The sequence below is a fragment of the Nerophis ophidion genome, linkage group LG08 (assembly GCF_033978795.1).
Source record: "Nerophis ophidion isolate RoL-2023_Sa linkage group LG08, RoL_Noph_v1.0, whole genome shotgun sequence".
Classification (NCBI taxonomy): domain Eukaryota; kingdom Metazoa; phylum Chordata; class Actinopteri; order Syngnathiformes; family Syngnathidae; genus Nerophis; species Nerophis ophidion.
In genome coordinates, this window is record NC_084618.1 from 76,708,297 (window position 1) to 76,732,650 (window position 24,354).

A 24,354-nucleotide genomic window follows, 5' to 3' on the forward strand; every position below is an offset into this window, starting at 1 on the left:
TTGTGCAACAGAAACAATAAAATCAAGCAGACAAATGAATATATTAACAAAAATATTAGGTAAAAGATAATGGTATAAGATGTAAGCCATTATTTTGAAAATACAATCAAATATACTATTTTTTATTTTTAACTAATAATGGCACTTGTTGTATGGCTCTAACACTACACTGACGTGTACTAATTGGGATTAAATGAGATGAAGGATATAATAGATTTTTTAAACACATTTGGTGCCTATTAACAGGTTCTGTGTACACACTACTGTTAAAACTTAAAAAAAAAAAAAAAAATTGGGTTAGCACTTGGAGCCTGGCCACAGGATTAATGATTATTAATAAAAAAATCATTTTGATTAAGTAACACAGTATGAGTTTTGTAGTAATGTGTGCTGCAATGAAGACCCAATATTTGTGTGATAGTCCTGTGCAGACATTGGAGGCTGTACTTAATGTAGTGGCCAATGAGTGTCTAGCCTCTGGTTGGTACTGTCGAGAAATCATTGGGAAATAGTTATGTCTCTAAAAGCAAAAAGAATATAAATAAAAAAATTTCCCCCCAATTTAAGTGGCTTTTGCCCTATTTATATCTGAGGCACATATCACCGCAAACGTTCTCTGCCAAATATTAACATCAAATATTCATACCCCCCTTCTTCTTTTTGATAATGGATGAGAACTAGTGAAGGGGAAAAGGTGTGGAGAGTTTCCCCGCCCTAATAGAGAAGACTTGAGGACATCCATGCGTCCAATATGGACACTATTTATAGCCTGGAAGACTGTCCTCAACCATTTCATCCAACGGCCCCCCCCCCTGAGAACAGATCACTTATGTAAGACACATTAATCGCACCTTTAAGCACGACGTAGAGGACAGGCGAACGCAAGCTTTTGAATGCTGCCTCTGACATGCAAACATCTCCACATGCGAGAAAGAGAAGAAAAAAAAAAGAGACACGGTAGATAATGATGTGAAGTGTGGCTTTCGTTTTAATTGAAATGACAATAGTTTGTATGCGTGGTGAAATGAAATAGAAATATAAAACATTCAGTCAACTTATAAAGCTCATAATACTGTATGAGCACAGGGCCCTCTAGTGGCAAGCCCATTGATTACAAATCATATTGACTGGCCCGCGGGTGTCCAAAGTGTGGCCTGGGGGACATTTTCAGCCAGCAGCTTGTTTTATATTGTAAAAAAAATTAATATGTGTGTGTGTGTATATATATATATATATATAAGTGTACAAATGTATATGTTTGATTTAAATGTTAAACTGTGTATATGAGACGTGTGCTACATATATGTTGCTTATATATTGTTTAAAAAAAAAAAAAAAAGTAATATAAGTGAAGCATGTTTTAGATTTTATATATTTTGAACCTTGTTCTTGTTGTGATGGGGTAGGTTTATATAAGCGTTGCTTCAACCTACACCCTTTCGGCTCAATCATTGCACAAATGAGTGTTTTTTTTGTTTGTTTTTTCTTTTCTTGTTGTTCTTTGTTTTATGTGAAGATTGCCGAAATAAAATACATTGATTGATTGATAATGATAATAATAGTTAAAAAAATAAACTATTAATGAGAGGACATATGCCTATCACAAAGCTAGGATGTGGCTTTGTTTAGCATATATTTAACGGAATTGGTTTTATTGTCCACAATTCACCAAACTGACCCCCCCGCCCCACCATCATATTTTTTTTATTTTTATACATGCGACACAAGTTTGGACACCCCTGGACGAGATAATCATAAAGTGACATTTGGCTATTTGGATAGAATGGAGTCTATAAAACTGTGGTTGATTTGTATAGAGTAGCAAGCACCAGCATGTATCAAGTTAGTAGGCAAACAATAACTTTACAGATTGTTCCTTCCGCAAAGTTCACTAATGATTAAAAGGTAATGGTGACACTAAAGTCTACAGCCCGACGTGTGCAGGAAAGAAATAATGGCATGTGCTAAACATAATTCTTCTATCTTATATGAAACACTTGTTTACTATCATTTGGCAGTAGAGAGGGACTGCAAGGCGTTCAGAATGGAGGATTAATGGCTTTACCAGTGATATACATGCATTACCTCAAATAGTGGACGGCGTTTATTTGAAGGAGACGTTCATTCAAGATGTTTTTAATTTAGCGTGGGGTTAGGCGCTAGGTGTTTTAATAGTCACTTCCGTGTTTACAATGCGCAAGTGCTTTGGCTGCGCGAGGTAGGACAAACTTAGATTTAGCTCTCCGTTGTAAGAAAACCACCAAGGCACGTTTATGGGGCGTTATTTTGGTTTAAGTCAGATGTGTGTTGATCTCTGATATGCCGTTTCAGGTTTGTACCTTCTGCACGGCCGTGAGACCCTGCCGATGTTGTAGGTACAGTGTTAACATCGATTTACGAAGGTAAATCAGTTTTTACTTTTCCTAATTTATTGCGGCAGCATGGTTGTTAACGTTTTTGAGAGCACCAAAGTGACTGGTTTGTGTGTGAGCGCACGCATTGACAGTTTAGCTTGTTGTTGCGTTTAATATTCAGGAGAATGTTGATCCATAACTACCTTTTTATGTTTGAGAGATATATATATATATATATATATATACATACATATATATACATACATATATAAATATACATATATATAAATATACATATATATACATATATACATATATAAATATACATATATATACATACATACATACATATATAAATATACATATATATACATACATACATACATATATAAATATACATATATATAAATACATATATACATACATATATATAAATACATATATACATACATATATATAAATACATATATATATATATATATATAAATACATATATAAATACATATATATAAATACATATATACATACATATATATAAATACATATATACATACATACATATATATACATAAATACATATATAAATACATACATATATATATATACATAAATACATATACATAAATACATATATATATACATAAATACATATACATACATATATATATATATACATATACATATATATATATATATATATATATATATATATATATATATATATATATATATATATTTATGGACGTGCACACACACACACACACACACACACACACACGCACGCACGCACGCACTCACTGTCTTCAAAGTGTTTTCTTTTACTAATGATTATTTTACTAAAATAGGAACTTTTGCCTATTGTTTACAGTGTTTCTTATGGGAAACTGCTTCACGATACAAATATTTCGATTAAAAAATGATGTTCAAGAGCCAATTAAGTTCCTAAATCAAGGTAACACTGTACCTATATATGAAATAACTTTTAATAGGAAACGTTTGCGCTGTTCTCTGATACGCCATTTTAGGTTTACACTTGCTGCACGGCCATAACACCACGCCAATGTGTTATACTTTTATGAGGTATAATCTTAACAAAGTGAGATGTAAGCTGTTTTTTTGTTCACCTATTCGGGTTGGCACTTGCTGCACGGCCCTGAGACGTTGCCAATGTTTATTTTGTTTGTATTATTTAACAATTTATCTCTTTTTTTTCCTTATCCGGTTGGTCTAACGAAATAAAATAATTTTCAACAACCAAAACGACTGTTGAGTACTATTTGAGGATAAATTGTATTAATCTTTTTCCTGGTTAGCAATACTAATATTTCAATATCATTAAAACTTGTACCTACATAAAGCTAACATTTTATACATATATTGTTTATATATTCTTATATGATATAGCTATAAAGTGTTAATATGGGGCCCCACAGTGTTAGACATTCATTTTCTAAATTTGACAACATAGTGATTAAGTACTTAATTTTGCATGAAATTTCAGGCATGCACTCTTTTTTTTTTTTTTGGTAAAAATGTCTTCTATGGCGTGGAAGTCTAGGCTAGTTGGCAAGCATTAGCGAAAACACAGATGCACGAGTAAAACACACTTACTGTAGGTAGTCTACATGCATCAGAGGTGATATTTTCCTACACATATAGTACATTGTGTGGACCTGTGACTTGTCCATTTTAGTCGCTGCCTCCACAGAGCTTCAACAGCAGCTTCTTGTAGTCCCCGGAGGTGTCGCCCTAACAGACACAAGTTCATGTACAATCCAAACACAAATGAACCGGGGGGGTGGGGGTGGTAGTACTTACTGAGATGTGAGTGTACAGGGACTTCCCGTAGGTCTTCACATAAGCTTGTCTGATGTCTAGCATGTCCACCTCGGAGCGGGAGACCATGATGCGGATGAGTGTTCTGTCCTTAGTCCCGGCGCCCTGGTGATATTTACACGACGGTGTGAGACATCACTTTACACGACGACGACAAGAAGAAGACCGAGAAGAGAAATGACGGCAGTACCTGCATGGCCTTGTGGAGGCGCTCAGCAAAGTAGGCAGGGGTGTTCTTGATGCATTTCACTAGGGGCAAAAAGACAGACTGTTAGCATGTATCTTTAGCATACAAGTATTTAATAAATATACAGTTTTTTTGGACTATTAGGCGCACTTAAAATGCTTTCGTTTTCTCAAAAATTGACAATGCGGCTTATAACCCGTATGCGGTATTATACATATTAATTCTGGTTGTGCTTACTGACCTCAAATGAATTTTATTAGATAGATAACACTTTTTTTTTTAAGTCTCACCTTAAAACTCATCTGTATACTCTAGCCTTTAAATAGACCTCCTTTTTAGACCAGTTGATCTGCCGCTTCTTTTCTTTCTCCTATGTCCCCCCCTCCCTTGTGGAGGGGGTCCGGTCCGATGACCATGGATGAAGTACTGGCTGTCCAGAATCGAGACCCAGGATGGACCGCTCGCCTGTATCGGTTGGGGACATCTCTACGCTGCTGATCCGCTTGAGATGGTTTCCTGTGGACGGGACTCTCGCTGCTGTCTTGGATCCGCTTGAACTGAACTCTCGCGGCTGTGTTGGAGCCACTATGGATTGAACTTTCACAGTATCATGTTAGACCCGCTCGACATCCATTGCTTTCGGTCCCCTAGAGAGGGGGGGTTGCCCACATCTGAGGTCCTCTCCAAGGTTTCTCATAGTCAGCATTGTCACTGGCGTCCCACTGGATGTGAATTCTCCCTGCCCACTGGGTGTGAGTTTTCCTTGCCCTTTTGTGGGTTCTTCCGAGGATGTTGTAGTCGTAATGATTTGTGCAGTCCTTTGAGACATTTGTGACTTGGGGCTATATAAATAAACTGATTGATTGATTGATTTTTTTTTTTTTCTTCTTTGTCATGAAAAAGGGAGTTTTTTGTGGTTGGTGCACTATTTGTAAGTGTATATTGTGTTTTTTATGTTGATTTAATAAAAATAAAATAAAATACAATTATTTATTTTATTTTTTTTTTAAATAAAAAATTATTCTGCGGCCCGGTGGTTGGGGACCACTGCGTTAAAGGACTGCTTGTAATGGAACGCTTGTGTCGCCACTTTTAGAAGCAAGTCAATATCATACAATACTTGTTTTATTGCGAGTATTACCCTGCAGTACAGGCCAGAAGATTGGACACACCTTCTCATTCACAACACAACTGATGGTCCCAACCCCATTTATAAAGCAATAAATCCCACTAATAAACCCTAATAAGGCCCACCTGTGAAGTGAAAACCATTTCAGGTGACTACCTCTTGAAGCTCACGGAGAGAATGCCAAGAGTGTGCAAAGCAGTAATGAGAGCAAAGGGTGGCTATTTTGAAGAAACTACAATATAAAATATTTGTTTTCAGTCATTTCACCTTTTTTTGTTAAGTACATAACTCCACATGTGTTCATTCATAGTTTTCATGCCTTCAGTGACAATCTACAATGTAAATAGTCATGAAAATAAAGAAAACACATTGAATGAGAAGGTGTGTCCAAACTTTTGGCCTGCACTGTATATCAGGACTAGGGATGCACCGATTAATCGGTAACCGAATATATTCGGCCGAATATGGCAAAAAAAGCCATATTTGGCCTTCGGTGGAATGAGTTAAAAACAAGGCCGAATGGCGGCGTGACGCAATTTTTTGACGCGGTGACGCAATCAACCAACGTGCAGTGACGTGGTGACATTGGGATATGTTGTGTACCTGTATAAGTGTATGAGGTTACAAGCACACACTTATTGACATTTAGTGGGGCCTCTGTTTACATTATTAGCCTGTTGTGTAGGCTACCTGTATAAGTGTATGAGGTTACAAGCACACACTTAATTGAGATTTACTTAAGCCTTCTGTTTACATTATTAGCCTGTTGTGTAGGCTACCTGTATAAGTGTATGAGGTTACAAGCACACACTTAATTGAGATTTACTTAAGCCTTCTGTTTACATTATTAGCCTGTTGTGTAGGCTACCTGTATAAGTGTATGAGGTTACAAGCACACACTTAATTGAGATTTACTTGAGCCTTCTGTTTACATACTTAGCCTGTTGTGTAGGCTACCTGTATAAGTGTAAGAGGTTACAAGCACACACTTAATTGAGATTTACTTGAGCCTTCTGTTTACATTATTAGCCTGTTGTGTAGGCTACCTGTATAAGTGTATGAGGTTACAAGCACACACTTAATTGAGATTTACTTGAGCCTTCTGTTTACATACTTAGCCTGTTGTGTAGGCTACCTGTATAAGTGTATGAGGTTACAAGCACACACTTAATTGAGATTTACTTAAGCCTTCTGTTTACATTATTAGCATATTTACTGTGGCTTAGCAGACTTTTGCCAAAAGGACAATAATTCATTTGTTGTGGGTTTATCCACTTTAAGGCACTTCATTTTTTTTTGGAATGCATGTTTTGTTTGAAGGCCTAATATAAATGAAAAACTTTGTGCATTTTTTGAAAAGCAAAGGCTACTAGAATATAAAAAAAAATGTCAATATTCAATAGAAAATTACTTTATTTGAAAAACATGTCTAAATATTTATTCTAGGCTATTTATGCAATATTAAAAAAATTGTGAAAAACTGCATTCATTATTCGGTATTCGGCCTTCGGCCATCCATCCATCCATTTTCTACCGCTTATTCCCTTTTGGGGTCGCGGGGGGCGCTGGCGCCTATCTCAGCTACAATCGGGCAGAAGGCGGGGTACACCCTGGACAAGTCGCCACCTCATCGCAGGGCCAACACAGATAGACAGACAACATTCACGCTCACATTCACACACTAGGGCCAAGCGTTTAAATTTTATTCGGCTTCGGCCACAAATTTTCATTTCGGTGCATCCCTAATCAGGACCCCACTAATTAATATACAAAAAAAAAAATTGTTTGCAACTTTAAGATTCTTGATACCATCCATCCATCCATCCATTTTCTACCGCTTATTCCCTTTTTGGGGTGGCGGGGGGCGCTGGCGCCTATCTCAGCTACAATCGGGCAGAAGGCGGGGTACACCCTGGACAAGTCGCCACCTCATCGCAGGGCCAACACAGATAGACAGACAACATTCACACTCACATTCACACACTAGGGCCCATTTAGTGTTGCCAATCAACCTATCCCCAGGTGCATGTCTTTGGAAGTGGGAGGAAGCCGGAGTACCCGGAGGGAACCCACGCATTCACGGGGAGAACATGCAAACTCCACACAGAAAGATCCCGAGCCTGGATTTGAACCCAGGACTGCAGGACCTTTGTATTGTGAGGCAGACGCACTAACCCTTCTGCCACCGTGAAGCCCATTCTTGATACCCTATTAACTAAATATGAATATGCACATTTAGGCTATATATACAGTATTTAAGTGAACATGTCAGGAATCGAACTGAATGAATACGTACCAACAGCCACCATGCCAGACTCCACATTGCCAGACATTTCCCTGCAGATGCTCTTCTCGATGTCCCGACCGCACATCTGCTGGTACTCCTGGAAGACTAATAGCGTACATAAAAAAAGGTAAGACACCGTGTAACAACATACATTCGCATTTAAAAGTTAACATACACTTGTAAAGAACATAATGTCATGGCTGTCTTGAGTTTCCAATAATTTCTACAACTCTTATTTTTTGTGATAGAATGATTGGAGCACATGCTTGTTGGTCACAAAAACATTCATGAAGTTTGGTTCTTTTATGAATTTATTATGGGTCTAGTGAAAATGTGAACAAATCTGCTGGGTCAAAAGTATACATACAGCAATGTTGTTATTTTGTTACATGTCTCTTGGCAAGTTTCACTGCAATAAGGCGCTTTTGGTAGCCATCCACAAGCTTCTGGCAAACTTCTGGTTGAATTGTTGACCACTCCTCTTGACAAAATTAGTGCAGTTCAGCTAAATTTGTTGGTTTTCTGACATGGACTTATTTTCTTAAGCATTGTCCACAGGTTTAAGTCAGGACTTTGGGAAGGCCATTCTAAAACCTTAATTCTAGCCTAAATTAGCCATCCATTCCTTTACCACTTTTGACGTGTGTTTGGGTGTCATTGTCCTGTTGGAACACCCAACTGCGCCCAAGACCCAACCTCAAGGCTGAGGATTTTAGATTGTCCTGAAGAATTTGGAGGTAATCCTCCTTTTCCATTGTCCCATTTACTCTTTGCAACAAAAATTGAGCTGTTTGGCCATAATACCCAGCACTATGTTTGGAGGAGAAAAGGTGAGGCCTTTAATCCCAGGAACACTACTGTCAAGCATGGTGGTGGTAGTGTTATGCTCTGGACCTGTTTTGCTGCCAATGGAACTGATGCTTTACTGAGAGTAAGTGGGACAATAAAAAAGGAGGATTACCTCCAAATTCTTCAGGACAACCTAAAATCATCAGCCTGGAGGTTGGGTCTTGGGCGCAGTTGGGTGTTCCAATAGGACAACGACCCCAAACACATGTCAAAAGTGGTAAAGGAATGGCTAAATCAGGCTAGAATTAAGGTTTTAGAATGGCCTTCCCAAAGTCCTGACTTAAACGTGTGGACAATGCTGAAGAAACAAATCCATGTCAGAAAACCTACAAATTGAGCTGAACTGCAACAAATTGGTAAAGAGGAGTGGTCAAAATATCAAACAGAAGCTTGTGGATGGCTACCAAAAGCGCCTTATTGCAGTGAAACTTGCCAAGGGACATGAAACCAAATATCAACATTGCTTTTTATATACTTTTGACCCAGCAGATTTGCTCACATTTTCAGTAGACCCATAATACAACCAAACTTCAAGAAAGTTTTTTGGGACAAACAAGCATGTGCTCCTATCTCTATCACAAAAAAACAGGAATTGTAGAAATGATTAGAAACTCAAGACAGCCATGACATTATGTTCTTTACAAGTGTATGTAAACTTTTGATCGCGACCGTATGTGCGCATGCAAAGTGAGGAGATAAAAGTACACTCACCTGCCCGCAGGTGAGGCTTGCTGCGAGCGCACAAGATGGCGTTGAACTGGGACTCATCGGTGCCAACTTTGTTCTCGCCGGCCGCGTACAGTTTCTATGACAGATGCAAATGTAACAACAGAAAGTGGAGGCATCGAGGGACCAAACGAGCGTGTTGCAAAACACACCTGAGCATCCTGTTTGGCGAGGGATATGTCAACAGTTTCCCTTTCGTCGCGATTGCCCTGGAACGATCAAACATGTTTTCTTTATTGAAACTGCGCATGTTCTTTATGCACATTGCATTTAGGGATGGGTATTTGAAAGATGGAAATTGTTTTAATACATTTAGATATAATTGTTTTTATTCCATATAATGCTTGCCAGAAAATAAAAAAAAATATGATACGAACCTTGTTGCAGTCTGTACTATAGTTATAGTGATGTTCTTTTTTTTTTTGTTAAAATGCCAGGTATTGTACTACACTTTGCTTTTTAGTGTCAATCTGTTAGGCGTTTTACCTCAGTCTGTTTTGGCTGGATTAATTGCGTCCTCTGCTGGTTGGCTCAAAACTCAACTTGGAATAAACATTGATTCATTCAATGTTGAATGCTTATGCTCGGAGTGCCCAAACTGTTTCCTTCCGAAGGCCTAAGTAAAAATATGCCAATGAGCTGGGGGCTTAAGACAGCGATTTTAAGTAGGGGTGTCTCAATACAACTTTTTCACTTCCAATACGATACCAATATTAAAGCCTCGAGTATTGGCCGATACCGATCCAATACAATATAAGCAGGTATCATACATACTTGTATTATTTTGTGATGTGTGGAATTTTATAAAATGTTTGTTGATTAAGTGAAATTAATCAGAGAATAATGGAATGTATGTAAAACACTAACGTAAATATTTTCAACCTGGTTGAAGTTGAATGATGCAGACACATTTGTTACTGGATGCTTTCTGATGCCTGAATACATTATATCTGTAAAAAAAATGCAACCAAAATTATTTGATACTTATATAAGACAAATGTTTTGTTTTAGACTGCAATGCTGTTTGATTTACAACACTTGATGTATGTCTATCTTGTGTGCTGTTGTGTGTTTAGCTGTCAGCTTCAAGTAGCCTATAGCCTGACATGTTTACCTTTTGTAAAATACTTCACTAAAATACAAGAAAACACCAAGTTTGTGTGCTTAATAGAAGACATTCAGTAGTTAACTGGCTGTCCAACTTCAAATGGGAACATTATCACAATTTCAAAAGGGTTAAAAACAATAAAAATCAGTTCCCAGTGGCATGTTGTATTTTTTTATGTTTTTTTCAAAATTTTACCGGTCTCCGAGTATCCCTAAAAAAAGCTTTAAAGTGCTTGATTTTCGCTATTTGCGATGCCACTATCTATTTCCCTGTGACGTCATACAGTGCTGCCAATGTAAACAAACAATGGCGAATACCACAGCAAGATATAGCGACATTAGCTCGGATTTAGACTCGGATTTCAGCGGCTTAAGCGATTCAGCAGATCACGCATGTATTGAAACGGATGGTTGGAGTATGAAAGTATTGAAGAAGAAACTGAAGCTATTGAGCGAATAGCTATTGACGCTATTTATAGCCATAGAATGGCCGAATAGCTGCGTTAGCATCGCCGGTAAAATGTGCGGACCAAACGATCAGGACTTTCGCATCTTGTGACACTGGAGCAACTTAAATCCGTCGATTGGTAAGGACTGCTTGTATCAAAGCTTATAGGGAACATTGTACGTGCAAGCTCATATACTTGTTTTTTCTGCTCATATCACACAGATATGCCACATCATCATGGGATCCAGACACAAAAAAAAAAAATGTATATAATCCCACCCTTTGGAGAGCCAAACAAAACGACACGCCGGGCCAAATTTGCCTGCCTCCCTTCCCCCAACTTTGGCCACCCAAAGTTTGATTTATGAACCCATCCATTTGCGAACTTTTAGATTTACAAACTATTAGACCGCGCCAAATATGCCTCTGTGTGCGAACCATGTCTCTGTGTACAAACGCTTCATTCATTCATTTTGTGCAGGGAATAGCATTTTTGGGGAGGCGGAACTCTCTCGGTTACTTGCTGTACAGTACAGTACACTACTCAGTTCTCAGCGCTTCAGGGTCAAAACTTTTGACAAGTTTTGACCCTTTCGCTAACTCAATATGAGCCCCAAAAAGAGAACAGACCAGCCTGAGAGGGAATCGCTGTTGAGTAAAAAATAAATAAGAAAAAGAAAAAGACTATTTGCAAGGATTACACAAATGGCACTGGCAAGTAATATGGAAGAATTGATGAAGCAGGCTTTAATTGTGACGAGACCAGATTGTTCTGGAAAAAGATTCCAAATTTTCCAGATTCATTTTTAAAATAAGGGGAAAGGAGTTTACTCTCGTTCAGAGGCGCCTCTTTCAAGCGGGCACATATACACATGGCCTTCCTCCCCGATCCCTCTCTTCTTTCCCTCTGTCTGTCTGCTCCTTTCTCCTCAACTCCTCCTTTGCCAATGTTAATGTAAGTGGATTTCCTAAATGTTTATTATTGTAGCAATATAATTGTTAAATGCCTGCCGAAACCCACTACTACCGACCACGCAGTCTGATAGTTTATATATCAATGATGAAATATTAACATTGCAACACATGCCAATACGGCCGGTTTAGTTTACTAAATTGCAATTTTAAATTTCCCGCGAAGTGTGCTGTTGAAAACGTCGCGGAATGATGACGCTTTTGTTGACGCGTGCTTGTGACGTTATTGGTTGTAGCGGACATTTTATCCTGGCACCACTCACGGTTAAAAGTCGTCCGATTTAATCGCATAATTACACATTATTCTGAATATCTGTGTTGCTGAATTTTTTGCATTTTGTTCAATTAATAATAGATACCACAAAGAAGAATGCATTAGGTGGAAAGCGGTGTATTTCGGCCGGCTGTAGCAACACAAACACAGCCGGTGTTTCTTTGTTTGTTGTGAAGCTTTAATAAGGAACAGAGCGGTCAAGCGAACATGTTTCTCTACCACCTGTCAACCGGCAGGTTTCGGTGAGAAAATTGTGGTAATAAGTTGGCTCCTACCGTAAACATGAGCAGAGCTTCTGTCGTTCTTCTTGCAGCTGTCAAAGAGGCAGCTGCGACTTTCTTGGCTCCTCCATGGCTTCACTCAGAGACACTGGTGGTCACCACACACCTCCAACTTTCAGGTATGACTTTATAATCTCACTAAAACACTAGTAACACAATAAGCAGGTAAGGGATTTTCCAGAATTATCCTAGTAAATGTGTCTAATAACATCTGAATCGTTCCCACTGCCCTCGTCTTTTTTTTTTCTTCTAGTCCTTCACTCTCACTATCCTCATCCACAAATCTTTCATCCTCGCTCCAATTAATGGGGAAATTGTCACTTTCTCGGTCAGAATCTCTCGCGCTGCTGGTGGCTACGATTGTAATCAATGTGCGGTTGTGAGGAGCCCTCACACCGGTGATGTCACGCGCACAACGGCTTCTATTTCCGGTACAGGCAAGACTTTTTTATTAGCGACCAAAAGTTGCGAACTTTATCGTCGATGTTCTCTACTAAATCCTTTCAGCAAAAATATGGCAATATCGCGAAATGATCAAGTATGACACATAGAATGGACCTGCTATCCTCGTTTAAATAAGAAAATCTCCTTTCAGTAGGCCTTTAAAGTTAAGGATTTATGTGATTTCTGATAGTTTGTGAGGGCATCAAAGGGATTTTTTGTGTGTTTGTGGGTGCGCTTGTTGGCAGAGCAGGGCATACAAAGGACAGCTTGTTGATGTTGTTGTTTTGGCTTGTTAATAAAGAGAAAGGTGATCCATCACCTTGTTGTCATGTTTGTTTGATATACAGTACTATATCGCACTTTATATTGTGTTCAAACTGTACACTAAAATATGGAGTTATGTCGAGGCTAGAACCTATTATTGATTTCTTATGGAGAAATTTGCTTCACTATACAAAGTTTTCAATTTACAAACACTGTTCAAGAAACAATTACGTTCGTGAATTGAGGTTCCACTGTAAAAGGCTTTGGGATTTATGAAAAGAAGTTACCTGGCTGAGGGAAACCAGTAGCCTGCGGAAGTGGCCGGAGGTGTCACTGCTGATGGCATCTTCCAGGGATTTCCCGTACTCTGGAAAAAAGATATATAGCACATTTGAGGAAATGCTTTCATTTGTATAATCATGACATTTGGGTTTGGACACCAGTGTCCACTAAGCACTTTCACTGGGAATGTCCTGCCATACTATGGATGTTTGCAGTTAAATTGATTGGTACTCTACAAGGAAAACAGTCAGTTTAGTAACTCACCAGACTTGTAAATAGAAGACATTTCACGAATCTCCGCGTTAGAGCGAGAGGAGAGGATTTCGATAAGACAAGCCTCGTCTGTTCCTGCTCCCTGGAGGAGAAAAATAAAACAAACAATGGAGAATATTTGTTGTTTTACATGAAACTGCATTTCAAGATGTTCAACTTTTATGCAACGCTAATTTCTAGCCACATTATACTGTTATTTTATTTGTAATTTGTTCAGCGCACTAACGCATAGGTGTCAAACTCAAGGCCCGGGGGCCAAATCTGGCCCGCCACATTATTTTAAGTGGCCCGCGCAAGCCTGGAAATAATATGCGTTAATAAAATGCCTAATCTTCTCTTACTAAATATATTTGTTCTTTCCCTTCTGACATTAAAAATCATGTACTGCATGCAATTGGATATCTTTTTTAAAATTCAATATTATCAATATCTAAATATAATATTATCCTGTATTTCCAAGATATTTGTTGCTAAAATAAAAGATAAGTATTGGACTGAAATATATGCTTGACTTATGATTTCAAAACAAATTAATAATCCCATTGTAGACTGTAAAGTTGACAATAGATTTTACGGTTAAAATTAGAATTTTTTACAGTAAAATCAATTTTGGTACTGTTTTTTCCAAATACAGCAAGACACAAACTTTAAATAACAACAACAAAAAAATACATTAAAACGACAAGATTACACGGTAAAAAAAACAACAACGAAAAAACTGGCAGCTCGGTTGCTTGATTTTTACTGCTAAAAACAGTGGTATTGTTATTCCATTCCAGTTATTCATTTTTTCTTATAAGCTGTAAAAAAAAAAACACTGCTTTTACTGTAAAATTCTGGTGACTGAGCTGCCAGTTTTTTAAGTAAAATTTTATTATATTTTTTGCAACTTATGTAAAAAAAATACATTGTTAATGTATAATAAATATACACATGTATATTCCTATATTACTCATTGTTAAAAGTGGCCCTCTCCGGAACCATAACTGCGATGTGGCCCTCAATGAAAACGAGTTTGACACCCCTGTGCCAACGTGTGACTTTGTGCAATGTTAACAGCCCGTTTAAGATAAAGGTCGACCGATATGGTGTTTTCACGGCCGATACCAATAACTAGTAGTCAAGGAAGCCGATAACAGATATTTGGAGCAGATACGGATTTACAGTAAAAGTTAATTAAACATGAATAGTACACACCAGCAAGCAGCATGACAAGGCTTCAAGTTGTTTTTTTGAACATTACTTTTTAGAAAACCTCAGACCGGTAGAGGCAGAAAGGTTTTATGCGGTGCTAATGTTGTGGTTAATTTAGTACCAAAAAAGCAGAAGCGCTGCGGTAAAAAAAAAAAAAAAAAGGGGAACTTTTCCCAAGCAGGGCAAAAGGGCGACATCACTAATTATTTTTCATATTGTAAATATTATGATGGTATCCTAAGTGTATAAATAGTATCTGCTGATGTAGTTCTGTTGTAGTTGTTGAAATAATAAAAAAGTCTGATACCAGTAACAAAAAAAAGAGGCCGATACAAATAGACAGTACAGGCCAAAAGTTTGGACACACCTTCGCATGCAATGCATTTTCATGACTATTTATATTGTAGATTGTCACTGAAACTATGAATGAACACATGTGGAGTTATGTACTTAACAACAAAAGGTGAAATAGCTGAAAACATGTTTTATATTCTACTTTCTTCAAAAGAGCCACCCTTTGCTCTGATTTCTTTTTCGCACACTATTGGCATTTTCTCGATGAGCTTCAAGAGGTAGTCAACTGAAATGGTTTTTATTTCACAGGTGTGCTCGAAGCTCATTGAGAGAATGCCAAGAGTGTGCAAAGCAGTAATCAAAGCAAAGGGTGGCTATTTTGAAGAAACTGGAATATAAAACATAAATGGCCTTCTTTCATCTCCGTAATATCGCTAAAATTCGCTCCATTCTGTCCACTAAAGACGCTGAGATCATTATCCATGCGTTTGTTACGTCTCGCCTCGATTACTGTAACGTATTATTTTCGGGTCTCCCCATGTCTAGCATTAAAAGATTACAGTTGGTACAAAATGCGGCTGCTAGACTTTTGACAAGAACAAGAAAGTTTGATCACATTACGCCTGTACTGTATATACCTTTATATACATATATACATACATATATACCTGTACTGGCTCACCTGCACTGGCTTCCTGTGCACTTAAGATGTGACTTTAAGGTTTTACTACTTACGTATAAACTACTACACGGTCTAGCTCCATCCTATCTTGCCGATTGTATTGTACCATATGTCCCGGCAAGAAATCTGCGTTCAAAGGACTCCGGCTCATTAGTGATTCCTAAAGCCCAAAACAAGTCTGCGGGCTATAGAGCGTTTTCATTTCGGGCTCCCGTACTCTGGAATGCCCTCCCGGTAAAAGTTCGAGATGCCACCTCAGTAGAAGCATTTAAGTCTCACCTTAAAACTCATTTGTATGCTCTAGCCTTTAAATAGACTCCCTTTTTAGACCAGTTGATCTGCCGTTTCTTTTCTTTTTCTCCTATGTCCCACTCTCCCTTGTGGAGGGGGTCCGGTCCGATCCGGTGGCCATGGATGATGTACTGGCTGTCCAGAGTCGGGACCCAGGATGAACCGCTCGTCCAGAGTCAAGACCCAGGATGGACCGCTTGCCTGTGTATCGGCTTGGGTCATCTCTGCGCTGCTGATCCGCCTCCGCTTGGGGGGGTTTCCTGCTGGCTCCGCTGTGAACGGGATTCTCGCTGCTGTGTTGGATCCGCTTTGGACTGGACTCTCGCGGCTGTGTTGGATCCATTATGGATTGATCTTTCACAGTATCATGTTAGACCCGCTCGACATCCATTGCTTCCGTCCTCTCCAAGGTTCTCATAGTAATCGTTGTCACCGACGTCCCACTGCGTGTGAGTTTTCCTTGCCCTTATGTGGGCCTACCGAGGATGTCGTAGAGGTTTGTGCAGCCCTTTGAGACACTAGTGATTTAGGGCTATATAAGTAAACATTGATTGATTGAAATAAAGAAAACGCATTGAATGAGGAGAAAATGTGCCCAAACTTTTGTCCTGTACTGTACGTGAAAATGCCAAAAAATTGGTCGACTTCTATCCATCCATCCATTTTCTACCGCTTATTCCCTTTCGGGGTCACGGGGGGGGGCTGGCGCCTATCTCAGCTACAATCGGGCAGAAGGCGGGGTACACCCTGGACAAGTCACCACGTCATCGCAGGGCCAACACAGATAGACAGACAACATTCACACTCACATTCACACACTAGGGCCAATTTAGTGTTGCCAATCAACCTATCCCCAGGTGCATGTCTTTGGAAGTGGGAGGAGGCCGGAGTACCCGGAGGGAACCCACGCATTCACGGGGAGAACATGCAAACTCCACACAGAAAGATCCCGAGCCTGGATTTGAACCCAGGACTGCAGGACCTTCGTATTGTGAGGCAGACACACTAACCCCTCTGCAACCGTGAAGCCCGGTCGACTTCTAATTTAAACAAAATTTGTTTGGAAAAAAAAGCCCAAAAGACAGAAAATTCATAGCCTACCTTTATAGCTTCTCTGAGCTCAGACGCATCAAAGCGCGGGGGGCTCATCAACATCGAAAGAACAAGATTTTCAAAGTTTCCTGTCAGCTCAGACTTTAGATCGTGGGCTAAATCCTGAAAAGAGGACCAACAAAAATAGAAGAGCAGAAATGATCATTGAAGGAAATACATGTTTGTGAAGATTGTGAAGAACACCAACCTTCCCATAAGTTGTCTTGTAGGCTGCTACCATGGGAACCCTCTGCTTGTTGGTACGGCTTCCCAAAAGCTCAATGATGGCGTTTTCATCGGTGCCTGAACAAGGCATGGGGGTATGCTTATCAAAAATTGCCCGAAAAAAACAAGGACACATCTGTCAGACGATACAGTGAATTTACTCACCAAAACCTTTCATTGCTTTGCGAAGAACCTCCACATCCCTCAACGGATCGGCTCCAGGGAAGTCCTTAATAGATCCTCTGTAGCCTTTCTATGGATCACAATAATGCAAGTTAGAAAAAGAGTGCAATAGTTATTTAAACAATTTATTCAGACATTAATAATCATCTATTCATAAAACATATTCAATCTATGAACACAATTTGTAGATTTTAAATAATTCATTAAAATATTTAAAGAAATACAATTTATACTAATACTTAATATGATTAATTTAAATATTAAATACATTTAATCGTACATGTAATACAACACATTTAAAAAACATACAATTTCACTGAAATAGCCATTTAAAAGTAAAACATTTTGTAATATTTTAATGCAATTTACATTTAATAATGATTAGTATAATACATCAAATATTGGTATAGATTTTTTGTTTTTTTAATTAAAATTAAAATAAAACTAAATAAAATAAAATTTAATTCCAAAATATATGTGAAAATGTTAAATAATCATACTATACATTTTATAAAAAACGATAATCATTTCAAAATACAAATAATAAAACTGTAGACAAATTGAGCTTACAGGTATGGCGGGTGCCTGAGGGTTGGGTGAAACTCCGCTTCCATACACTGGCATTGAGGGGTTGGTGGCTGGGCCCCCACTGGGGTAGTTAGGCATGGGTTGCTGGCCTGGCGCAGGCCCCCCTTGGTATCCCTGAGGAGCCCCTCCTGGCTGCAAACAGAGAACAGCTGTGAGTGGTTTAAATAGAAGCAAAGAGGGCTGGTGCAGATAAGGTGATTAGTCTGTTCATATGGACAATAAGGGAGGGGGTGATAAGATCTTACGTACAGCACCGTAGCCCCCTGGTGCCGCCCCCCAGCCACCTGTATGAAAAAATTGACACGAAATCAGTTTGTTGTTTTGTTTTTATTAATAATTTGTGATCTCACCTGATTGAGGCATGGATGGATATCCTCCTGCTCCAGGCTGTGGTTGGTAACCTCCAGCCTGAGGTGGAAAGCCTCCAGCCTGAGGAGGGTAGCCGCCCGCTTGAGAAGGGTATCCGCCTCCTTGGGGAGGGTAGCCACCTCCTGCTGTTGGGTAACCGCCCGCCGCGGGAGGGTAACCCCCAGCCTGTTGTGGGTAACCACCCGCTTGTGGAGGGTAGCCACCCGCTTGGGGCGGGTAACCGCCAGGTGCAGGAGGGTAACCCCCGGCCTGGGGTGGGTATCCCCCGGCTTGGGGCGGGTAGCCGCCCGCTTGTGGAGGGTAGCCGCCCGCTTGCGGTGGGTAGCCGCCCGCTTGCGGTGGGTAGCCGCCGGACTGGGCAGGGTAACCTGGATAGCTCATCTTTACAATCTGAGGGTGACAGAAGTTGCGGTTACTTTTTGTAAATGTCACGTAAACAGGAAGGTTAACTTCCTCTGATTAGTGACGCAAAAGTGGTGCTTTGCTACAAACTTTTTCAGAGCAAAGTGAATGCGACATTCAGCAAAAAAAACAACAACTATATATATATATATATATATATATATTTACTTTACAAAAGAGAAGTGTAGGATACTTCTCTTGTTGCCTTATTTGAATTTGACTTTATCAAATGTATTTATATTATCATTTGGTGCAGCCGGGGCCGGAGCAGGAGGGGGTACAAAGAGAAAAAAAGGAAGACAAAGGGGGAAATTGTGGGGATAAGAGGAGGATTAGACAGAGAGACAAAAACAACAACAGCAAATACAACAATAAAAACAAGAACAACAACAATAGAACAACACCAGCACATACGATATGTACAAATGATGGTAAAAGTGATAGCAAAGAAGCAGTTAGCGAAATAAATAATAATACAGAAATGACAATGAGCATTTTTACACTACAACTGCAGCGATACAAATACCAATAGAAATAGCGCTATTGATAATGAACAATACCAGTAATTTTCCTCTATTATCAACAATACAGTTGTTCAAATGCAACAATACATATACATAATGATAACTGAAGATAAGAAAGGAACACCGAAAGATGGAGGGGAAGAGAGCGAGGCAACCTATATTAATCTTGTAGATTGTTATAGTAACAATAGGTTAAGCTTTGTCAGTGTGCCATGTGTTACCCAGTTTCCCCTAGGGCAGGGGTCGGGAACCTTTTTGGCTGAGAGAGCCATACAAGCCAAATATTTTTAAAAGTATTTCCGTGAGAGCGATATAATTTATTTTCTTAACACTGAATACAAGTACATTTTTAAGAAAGACCAACATTATTAGAGTATAATAAGTCTCTTATTCTTTTTAATAACATTGTTATTCAGAGGCTAACCAAGAAGAAATAAAATACTTCTTACCATTAATGTGACTTCTTGAACAGGTGCGGTAGAAACCGAATGGATGGATGAAAATGCATGAGAATGTTTTATATTTTGAACGTTATTTTTGACACTGTGATTACCAGAGGAATTATTTGTTACTTATCGTGTTTAGCAGTGTCAGCGAAGATTTATCTGAGAGCCAGGTGCAGTCATCAAAAGAGCCACATCTGGCTCTACAGCCATAGGTTCCCTACCCCTGCCCTAGGGCAACAACGTTAATATATGTTTGATGAAACGTGATTATGTGCATGAGTGTATGTATGTATATGTAGAGAATGTGTATATGTATGTTCGTACAGGGAATGTATATGTACAGTATGTGTATATGTATGTTTGTGCCGTGAATGTGCGTGTGGATGTACGAACTTTGAGTATGTAGGTATGCACTGTATTTGTGTATGTATGTGGGAACGTAGGTAAAACTAAATATTTAAAGGTCCGTGTTTTTTGTGGCTTTTGCTGTTAGCATAACATAAGTGGTGCTACTGACTTTGCCCACAGAGACACTTCACTTTATTGTTGCACTGAGAATATACAGAAAAGTGGCACTTATATTGCTGAAATTATTTTTTAAACAATATCTTTGACTTATTTTTATTTTCCTTTCTTACCACCAATGTGTTGCTTGATAACAAATGAAGACACACAAAAACACCTCATGATACCCCAAATCTCACCTCACTCCAACCCACTTCTCCAAAGTGGGCTGGCTCAGGGTGGAGGACAGAGTAAAATAACTTGCACTGAGCCTAGTCTATAAAATCCGCTACACCTCCCTGATACCGAAGTACATGTCAAACTACTTCCTTAACGTAAATGACCGCCATAACCACAACACCAGGGGGAGCTCCACAAACCACGTTAAACCCAGATTCCGATCTAACAAAGGTCTTAACTCATTCTCTTTCTATACCACATCAATGTGGAATGCACTCCCAACAGGTGTAAAAGTAAGTGCATCTCTATATTCCTTCAAAACCGCTCTAAAACAACACCTCCAGGCAACTTCAACACTTTACTAATACCCTCCTCCATTCACATCCCATCTCCCCGGATTATAAACAATAAAATGTATTTCTAATGTATATACTTGTTCTTATGCTATGTGAACTCACTATGTTCTCTGCTCGCTGTACATATCCTACTAAATAAGACCTACACTGTTTCAATGTCCACATTTCTCTGTTGATGCAATTGTTGATGACTGAATTACTGATATCAACCAAAGCTCCTCATCCCACCCCTCGGATTGTAAATAATTCAATGTATATACTACGATAATTATCCTGTGTGATGTGGGGCGGCGTGGCGCAGTGGAAGAGTGGCCGTGCGCAACCCGAGGGTCCCTGGCTCAATCCCCACCTAGTACCAACCTCGTCACGTTCTGTTGTGTCCTGAGCAAGACACTTCACCCTTGCTCCTGATGGGTGCTGGTTAGCGCCTTGCATGGCAGCTCCCTCCATCAGTGTGTGAATGTGTGTGTGAATGGGTAAATGTGGAAGTAGTGTTAAAGCACTTTGAGTACCTTGAAGATAGAAAAGCGCTATACAAGTACAACACATTTATCATTTATGATGACTGTATTATGCTGATAGTATATATATGTACCATGAATTGATTAACGTTGATAAGTTGAAAAACTTACCACTTACCTGGGGATAGGTTGATTGGCAACACTAAATTGGCCCTAGTGTGTGAATGTGAGTGTGAATGTTGTCTGTCTATCTGTGTTGGCCCTGCGATGAGGTGGCGACTTGTCCAGGGTGTACCCCGCCTTCCGCCCGATTGTAGCTGAGATAGGCGCCAGCGCCCCCCGCGACCCCGAAAGGGAATAAGCGGTAGAAAATGGATGGATGGATGTACTGAACTGTGCAATCTACTGATAAAAGAATCAATCAATCAATGAAACGTTTGAGTGGTGTCAGTTTTTCTGGCTTCCACAGTTTGACCCGTGGAAAAAAAAAAAGCAATGGAAAATCACCAGCAAATAACAAATACAAAAGCGGAACTGAAGCAGGAACGTGTATGTAACACTGCAGAATAAAAATATATTTGACATTTTAGGGATGACCATTGATTTAAAACACTTGTTGCTCCTTTTACGATTGTATTAAGTGAACGGGAACTGAGCATCACTAAACAAGCATATGTATTATTTCCCGACTTTGGGTGACCGACACGGCGTTAAAAAATACAATAAACATAGATTAATACATAATTAACTGTTTATGTCTATAGTTAACACTTTATCTCAAATAGTTGTCCTCTAGCTTTACGTAACGTCGCTCGAGGGAGTTTAGCATGTAGCATCCTGGAGGCTAGCGAGCTAACTAACGGCTTAGCTAAAGTAAGGCCAAATATTCCGTCTTAAAACGTCTAAAAATGACCGCGTCGTTGTGTAACGTTCTGCTTGTGGAAAGGGAAAAGCAGCCGAAAGAAGACCACATTCCACGGAGATTCAGCAAAAAAATACCAGGAAATAGACGGCACCATTAAACATAAGAATACACAAAAATGGCCGCCGTCGTGTTATAAAGTACACCCAATATTACCTCCAGTTGTCTTTAAAGTGGAGGAAAAGAAGATACTTACTTGTTTGGGGCTGCTGTCTGCTCCAGGAAGAGTGTCGATGGGCGGCAGCCGACGGTAAGAGAAGAGGGTGTGTCCGTCACAAGTAACTTAATAACATTTGTCCCCTCTTGACTCAGTCCCCCCATTGTTGACTTTGGACACTGGGGCCATCATTCTTGGTTACCATGGCGACACATTCGCACTCAATACAATGCTTTTTTTTATCAACACTTGTTTACTCAGAAAAGGATTTTGCAAACTCTATTGCAGGGGTCACCAACGCGGTGCCCGCGGGCAGCAGGTAGCCCATAAGGACCAGATGAGTCACCCGCTGGCCTGTTCTAAAAATAGCTCAAATAGCAGCACTTACCAGTGAGCTGCCTCTATTTTTTTCAATTTTATTTATTTACTAGCAATCTGGTCTCGCTTCGCTCGACATTTTTAATTCTAAGAGACAAAACTCAAATAGAATTTGAAAATCCAAGTAATTATTTTAAAGACTTGGTCTTCACTTGTTTAAATAAATGTGTTTATTTTTTTTACTTTGTTTCTTATAACTTTCAGAAAGACAATTTTATAGAAAAAATACAACCTTAAAATGGATTTAAGGATTTTTAAACACATTTACCTTTTAAATTCCTTCCTCTTCTTTCCTGACAATTTAAATCAATGTTTAAGTAAATGTATTATTTTTATTGTAAAGAATAATAAATACATTTTAATTTAATTCTTCATTTTAGCTTCTATTTTTGTCAACGCTGTGTACATACATCTACTGATGCCTCTGGACACATCTTCAGTGATGTGCCTGGAATCATCGGGTGTTTCGGGTCTTTCAACATCATACACCCTCCTCCAGGTGACCCAGCCGGGGCTGATCAGATCCCAGCTTGTGTCCAGATGGCTAGCTAGCTACCATGACTCCATGGCTCTCCCCTTTTGAGCCACAGCCATCTTGAGGCCCTCTCTGCCGCATCGGTGGTACTGCGGATGGCTCTCCTCCTCTCTCCCTCGATGCCTAAAGTGCTGAAGGCTCTGGTCAAGGAGCGGGCTGCAAAACCCCTGCATCCAACCTCAACTGGGAGGCACCTCACTCTCCAGCCAGCCTGCTGACAGTCACTGACCAGTCCCGCGTACTTGGAGAGCTTCCTCTCAAAGGCTTCTTCCAGGCGGTCTTCCCAGGAGATGGTCAGCTCCAGCAGCACTACCTGCTTGGTGGACTCAGACATGAGGACAATGTCTGGTCGCAGGGTGGTGACTGCAATGTGGCTGGGGAACTTCAGCTGATGTTCAAGGTCCACCAACAGCTGCCAGTCTCTTGCAGAGGTTAGAATGCCCGCAGAAGTTCTTCTGGCAGGGGTTGGCTGCTCCCCAGCTCTGACAAAGGCGATGATTTTCTTGGAGGGTCGGAACTGCTTCGCCCACACAAGTCCTGCGCTGATGGTTTCAGCAATGGTCTTAAGGACTTGGTCGTGCCTCCAGCGGTACCGACCATCTCCAAGTGCCCTGGTGCAGCAGCTGAGGATGTGTTCCAGGGTTCCTCGCTTGGAACACAATGGGCATGCTGGTGTCTCTGCTATGCCCCATGTGTGCAGGTTAGATGGGCTTGGAAGCACATCGTACACTGCCTGGATGAGGAATTTTTGTGAAATATTTCTTCAAATTTATGATTAAAATTAAAAAAAAATATTCTGGCAAATCTAGAAACTCTGTAGAATCAAATTTAAATCTTATTTCAAAGTCTTTGGAATTT

At 39.6% G+C, this 24,354-nt stretch overlaps 1 protein-coding gene across 1 annotated transcript; it reads right to left on the reverse strand.

The window, feature by feature from the left end:
- Positions 1-3,437: 3,437 nt before the first annotated feature.
- anxa11b (annexin A11b) lies at positions 3,438-22,785 on the reverse strand. Its single transcript, XM_061909761.1, has 15 exons — positions 22,623-22,785; positions 18,613-19,021; positions 18,512-18,546; positions 18,245-18,394; positions 17,657-17,744; positions 17,475-17,569; positions 17,276-17,389; positions 13,705-13,795; positions 13,446-13,525; positions 9,521-9,577; positions 9,354-9,447; positions 7,803-7,898; positions 4,381-4,439; positions 4,173-4,295; positions 3,438-4,103 (listed from the first exon to the last, which is right to left on the reverse strand). The coding sequence occupies exons 2-15, from the start codon at positions 19,010-19,012 to the stop codon at positions 4,044-4,046; spliced, it is 1,542 nt and encodes a 513-aa protein (XP_061765745.1). The 5' UTR covers positions 19,013-19,021; positions 22,623-22,785; the 3' UTR covers positions 3,438-4,043.
- Positions 22,786-24,354: the final 1,569 nt, after the last annotated feature.